The 6,000-nt window shown below is 40.0% G+C and overlaps 1 protein-coding gene across 1 annotated transcript; it reads right to left on the bottom strand.

Moving 5' to 3' along the window:
- On the bottom strand, nucleotides 951-5,369 carry LOC109223363 (putative transferase At4g12130, mitochondrial). The gene is made up of 5 exons (XM_019387643.1): nucleotides 4,523-5,369; nucleotides 3,155-3,402; nucleotides 2,742-2,840; nucleotides 1,595-1,753; nucleotides 951-1,515 (listed from the first exon to the last, which is right to left on the bottom strand). Exons 1-5 carry the CDS (start codon nucleotides 4,957-4,959, stop codon nucleotides 1,277-1,279), a joined length of 1,182 nt encoding a protein of 393 aa, XP_019243188.1. The 5' UTR covers nucleotides 4,960-5,369; the 3' UTR covers nucleotides 951-1,276.

Raw genomic sequence — 6,000 nt, forward strand, 5'->3', positions numbered from 1 at the left:
GATATCAAGGAATCTATCAGATAGTAACAATTATTCCTTTTACCAAACACCATTTCAGCAGAAGTAGAAACTGGAAAAGTAAGGACATGAATGGTGAATACCTTTTGTCTGCAATGCCGCTGCCTGCTGGAGATCTGTAGCTGATGGCCGGGGGATAACAAGATTTCACCTTTTTGTCCTCCCCTGGGATCTTTACTTAAGAGCACTTAACATTTCTGAAGATGTATTTGTGCAGTAATATGGAAAATTCAATGCATTGCCCTCTCACTAAATGGATTTTAAGATTCGATTAATATGCATAAACTTTTACTCGCCGTAGGCAACTTTCTTGCCTTGGGAAAAGAATTTTAGATTCAATATTTTTCGTGTGTTTTTCTCAATTTCTATCTGTGAGGCTTTTTCTAAAATTTCCCCATCTTGTAATCTCCTCCCCATTTCCCTTTCCCCTACCCTTTAGGTAATAAAATTTTAGAAAAAGATCAATAAAATGATAACGTTCATCACATTTTCTCTTAGACTTGCTTGATAAATCCATTTTATTATTCAACAATGTCCTCGGCTCTTCCCTGTTAGAGCTTTGGATGAACCTCACCCTGACTTGCAACGTTGCAGAACTGGCTAACTTTTGGAGTTCGTTAGCCAATCGTCAGTATCTAACAATTAGATGGGTGTACGCCTACTGAGTTTAAAGTAAAGTACAATACGGAGCTCGAAATAATAGAAGGTACATAATTTAGATGGGTGTACGCCTACTGAGTTTAAAGTAAAGTACAATACGGAGCTCGAAATAATAGAAGGTACATAATCAATAGGCACAGTAGCTGCTATTGAATCCAGTCCAATTCTCACATAACATGCTAATTTCTACGCATCCATATTGCTGTTCTTCAGCGCATGATCTGAGGATAATAGTACGCTAAACATCCTATAACTCAAAGGGGGGGGAACCGTTAAGGTTAAGAAGCAAACAGTTTTTATTAACAGCAACTGGAATTTCAAACTGTTCACATACATCGTGATCTTAGATCCTAAGATCGACAATGTTTGCTTAAATAGAAGGGGACCAAGACGGGGAACATCCTAGTCAATAAAAGAGATTTATTTGTACAACAAAACAACAATTGCTACTACAGAACTCTGTCGTCTGATGAACTGGTCTTATTCCTTCTGTTCCTCATATTTAGTGTACTGGTAATCTTCAAAAAAGGAACCCTGAAATTTGAAATGGGTTATTTGCCAACCTTGGCAGGATGCAAGCAGTCAGTAAACAGGATATCTAAGCAGCTGCAGTCTGCTCTTGATGATCTAATAACCACTCAGCAGGCCACCACTCTGGTTTAATTGCCTGGACCTTGACATCGTCCAGATCCCGTATTGTTAAAGAGCCTTTAAAGGCTTCATCTAAGCGCAGAAGACCCAAACCACGGCTTCCAAGGGCAGTTGTGACAGTTCCTGCTTTCTTTCCAGACGATGCATCAACTACTTCTGACCTTGGAGCAACTTTTTGTTCCACCTCTGGTTTAGAAGGAGAAGGGAGATTTGTCAAAGATTCTGAAGTATTATGAAGTACTTTGGCAAGTACTAAGAAAGCTACCTTTTCCACTGTCATTCACAAACTTAAGGGGAAGCAAACGTTTTCGAATGACCCCACGGTGATGTGTGCGAGCAATGAGTTCTTGGCCCACATAGCATCCTTTATCAAAGCTTATTCCATTTAAACCAGCTAGATTGTACTCGAGAGGGACAGCTTCTCCTGAAAATGAAGTCGGCGATCAACAAACTTTCCAGACACAAGAGAGCTCTTATCTTACATGAAGTAATAATTTTGTAATAGTGTTACAATTCTAACTTACTATCAATTAAGGTAGATATATTATATGAAGACTAAAGATAGGAATAAATGAAACTCAATTCCATTTTAGGACGCAAAAGTTCTAAAGCTCTCACAGATCCATTTCCCTACATCTGGAGTATTTTAGACTCTTGGACATTCTAGATTCTCTAATTGATATACTCTCATAAAACAATCGCGTGGAAAGAAGCTGAAAAGCAAGCAGAAAGCATACTTCCACAATGACAACCTCCAAGTGTGGAAACAACTTACTTGGAAAAGATGTACGAATATTACCCAAAAAGGCAGGATGAAATTCTTATGTTATTAGTGTATCAATTCTTTATATCTTTGTTTATCATCCTCAATATTGACCTTTGTCAAAGGAGCTAATCTTCCCACAGACCAACTAAGCAAACTAATGCAGCAAGCTGCTACAGCCCACCAACCCGTCAAACCTGCGCAGACTCCCTTACCAAGCAGAAAATACCTTTTACTCTCCCCTGCAAACTTACCTCTAACTCCTACAAACCATCACACCTACCACATAAACCACTGAAGATAGCACAGACTAAGTGGAGAAAGAAATTGCTAGAGGACATTCAGCTGCGGTTTTCACAGGGGGTAGTGAAGCAAGATGCATATTGCTGAAGAGCAATATTGACTTTCGCACTCAAGTTTCAGTTGGTCGATTGCAACGGTAGGACTAACAAGCTTGGACACACAGATACACACACGCACAAAAAAAGGGGGAGTTAAACGTGCTAAACACAAGAACATAAAATGAAAATTCAACGTGCTAAGCATGAGAACATACTATTTGAATTTATAACCACAAGGACGGAGAAAGGTACTCAAGGGGAAACACATAGCTCAGGAAATTCTATACTATAGATCAATCGAGGCGCACCTTTAGGAATCTCAGCTGATCCTTCTGCAACTCCCTTCTCCAACCTCCAGAGAAGATAATTTTCTTCATTTGTCTCTTTGTCTGCCTCAACCAAAGGTGCTGTCGCGAATATCAAAATATATGAGCAGCATATACAAGATCTACGAGTGATATGGCATGTCAAAATTACATATTAAAGATTATGTTTGATCATGTGGAAATAAGTACTTAGATGACATGCCCAAGAGCCTATTATACTAACAATAATCTGATTTGTTCAAAGTCAAATTCTGCGTCTAAGGGGCGTATCAATGAAGGTGCAGAAAACAAGCCAATACAGATCAGCAGGATATGCGGCTGAGACAACTTGTTTGTGGACCAAACGAGAAACGGAAAAAGGTGGAGCACTGGAAAGGTAAGTAACCAAGACTTACGTGTTATATTGGAAGGAAAAATACCCCTGAATCCAAGACAATCTAATCTGGGATCTCTATACCATAGCCACCCACGATTGTTCCCTTGTGCAGATGACTGGCCAGAGCGATCAAACCCACCACCCCATCCAAGGGAGGCAGCCTCTGGCTCTACAGAGGATTTGTGATCTAAATTTTGGCCAAACCTCTGCCAGCAACAGAAGTCATCAGCCACGCTCTCCATATCAACCTTAGACCTCAACCTATACCTGCATAAACAATACACGTATCTTTAACAAGAGTCGAACAAATAAGCAATAAAACAGTAAAAGTAATTGTATCCAATGGATCAATATCTCCAATATCAATTGATCAATCATTTCAGTGTCTCCTCAAAGTAAACCTTTCATGAAAAGAAAACCAAGTTTCGACCACTGTAACGAGCACCAGCAACCAGGAAGCAACTAGCAAGCAACAACAACATCACCCTCGGTCTCAAACAAGCTGGGGTCGGCTATATGAATCCTCGCTTCTCCATTTAAGCTCAACTCAAGTCCTCATCATATCAACTAAAGTATAAGTTCAATATATATAAGTATAATGATAATAACAATATTAGAAGTTCTCTAACAAGACACAAACCTATTCCCAACTAGTAGATATCACCTACCTATTCCCAACTAGTAGACATCACCTATATAGATCTTTTTCTTCTATTGTGCCTATCTTCAGTGATTCAAAAAAAATTGTAGGTTTTTCGAAACAACTTCATTCGATGTGATTTTAAGTGATTTTAGGTCTATCCGCTCCCCTTTTAACACTCACTCACCATAATTTCACACCTACGGAGTGGGTGCATGCCGAGGCGGATCCAGGATTTAAGTTCTATGGGTTCAATCTCTTAAATTTTTAGCATTGAACCCATTATATTTTTAAGTTATGGGTTCATATCTACTCCTTACTACAATTTTAGTGGATTTTATACATAAATTAAAGGTACTGGGTTCAGATGAACCCGGTACTACTTAGCTGCATCCGCCCCTGGGTGCGGTACTACTTAGCTGCATCCGCCCCTGGGTGCATGGGTATGTTGACGCAGGACATGACCAAACCATCTCAAGTTATTCTATCCTTGGTGTTCGTAGTTATCCTTAATGCATGCAATAACAGAGCTGCCTGAATGCAGATGATTCACATAACCAACCTTATCTAGTTTATGATTGAAGCATAGCTAATTGATTGATTCCTGGTATACCTGACAGCTACATTAGCAATTATGGACATTCTAGTGTTCATATCAAAATTAACTGGAACTTGATAAGCAAATGACATAAAGCAACAAACTTGAATCAATTAACATAAATAGGCAATAGCAAAAAAGAGTCTCACTTTTTCAATATCTGCAGAAGCTCATCCAATTCAGAACCATCGACATCTGCAAACAATTCAAGCTCCCCGGGATCAGGGCCCGGCCCAGAACCAGTCCGATCAAGCTTCTCATCGGGCCGAGGCGGCCTGTACAAGAACATATCATACAAAAATCTCCCTTGAGGAGTCAAAAGAGCTGCATACACCGGCGGAACCGAAACGAACGGGACATTCGAAGTGGCCAAGGTAGTCCTATCCTGATCTTGTGGGTCCCCTAACCTCCGTACATCGTTGGTAACGAGACCTTGAAGGAATTTAACGGTGTCGGGTCCGGTAAATCGGATAACGGATCGGGTCTTGAGATGGGTTGCCATGGGGCCCGCATTTTCGAGCTGAGTGGAGAAGCATCTGTAAGCGTTTGGTTTGAAGAAGTGAAGAGATTGTTTGAAACGGTGCATTGTTGAAGCGTGGGTGACGGTTGTGGGAGGTATGAAGATGGCGGGTATATGAAATTGAGTCCGAGACACGTGGGGTTTAGACGGTGCTAGGACAGCCACGTGGTGACTGGAGAAGGTAGTTGTGTGTTAGGTGTTCGATGAAATTTCCCAGAGAAAAATACCCAGGTCCTAAAAGAAAAGGAAAATCGTACCAAGCCTCACTCCTCAAAATTGTGGTTTCTTAACCCCACCTAGCAAAAAGAGAATAAGTTAAGTCGCATATAGTATTATTTTAATTCTAATCAATAAATGGGAATAAAGATGAAGATTGTTGTTCCTCTCTGCACAGCTTGGGATGGGAAGGAAACCCAACTTGTTTTGCGACTTCAATTTTTACTTAGACTTGGAAGACAGACCCGTTTACTGACGAAGTTGTATTTTAGGACAAAGGAGAAATAAACCTTTAGACAAATTGTCATCGCTTTTAAAGATGAAATACTGTAATAAGATATACCGTAGGCATATAAATATTAAATCCATAAATAAATTTGGATTATATTTTAAATTCAAGATATATTGGTCCAATAAATACTACGGGCTAATATAATTATATATGGATTAAATAAATAAGTCTTGATTCATTGGGCTAGCCATTTAATTGGCCTAAAGTGATAAGCCCAATTCATTAGGCCCAAGATGTCATCTTCCTATAGGTCCAATTTGGTGTCACGTGTCAAATGACGTGGCGCGCCAAGTCAAACAAAAAGAGCCAATGGGATCATGCCACGTGTCAAAATGACAAGGCATGCCAAGTCACACTAAAAGACAATGAAATCGTGCCACGTGTGCAAGTGACATGTTCTGGCCAATCAAATGCGGCCATGTCACACTTCAATTTGATTGGTCGGAAAGAGTTTGTTCTTATCACAACTCCTCCGTTCCACAACTATAAATAGGGGTCTTCATAACTCAGAAAGGACACCAGAAGTTATAAAAAGAAGCAAGAGAGAGCTCGTGGATCAAACGCCGCAAATTTCTCTACAAGTTTCAAGCTTCAAGCAA

Source organism: Nicotiana attenuata, chromosome 3 (genome assembly GCF_001879085.1).
Source record: "Nicotiana attenuata strain UT chromosome 3, NIATTr2, whole genome shotgun sequence".
In the NCBI taxonomy this organism is placed as follows: Eukaryota; Viridiplantae; Streptophyta; class Magnoliopsida; order Solanales; family Solanaceae; genus Nicotiana; species Nicotiana attenuata.

Excerpts from the sequence above, each read along its gene's own strand:
- LOC109223363 (XM_019387643.1), bottom strand. The coding sequence starts at position 4,959 with ATGCACCGTTTCAAACAATCTCTTCACTTCTTCAAACCAAACGCTTAC. Across the intron at positions 1,754-2,741 it reads ATCAGCTGAGATTCCTAAAG|GAGAAGCTGTCCCTCTCGAG; the intron begins GTGCGCCTCGAT and ends CTTCATTTTCAG. Across the intron at positions 1,516-1,594 it reads TGTGAATGACAGTGGAAAAG|AGGTGGAACAAAAAGTTGCT; the intron begins GTAGCTTTCTTA and ends CTTCTAAACCAG.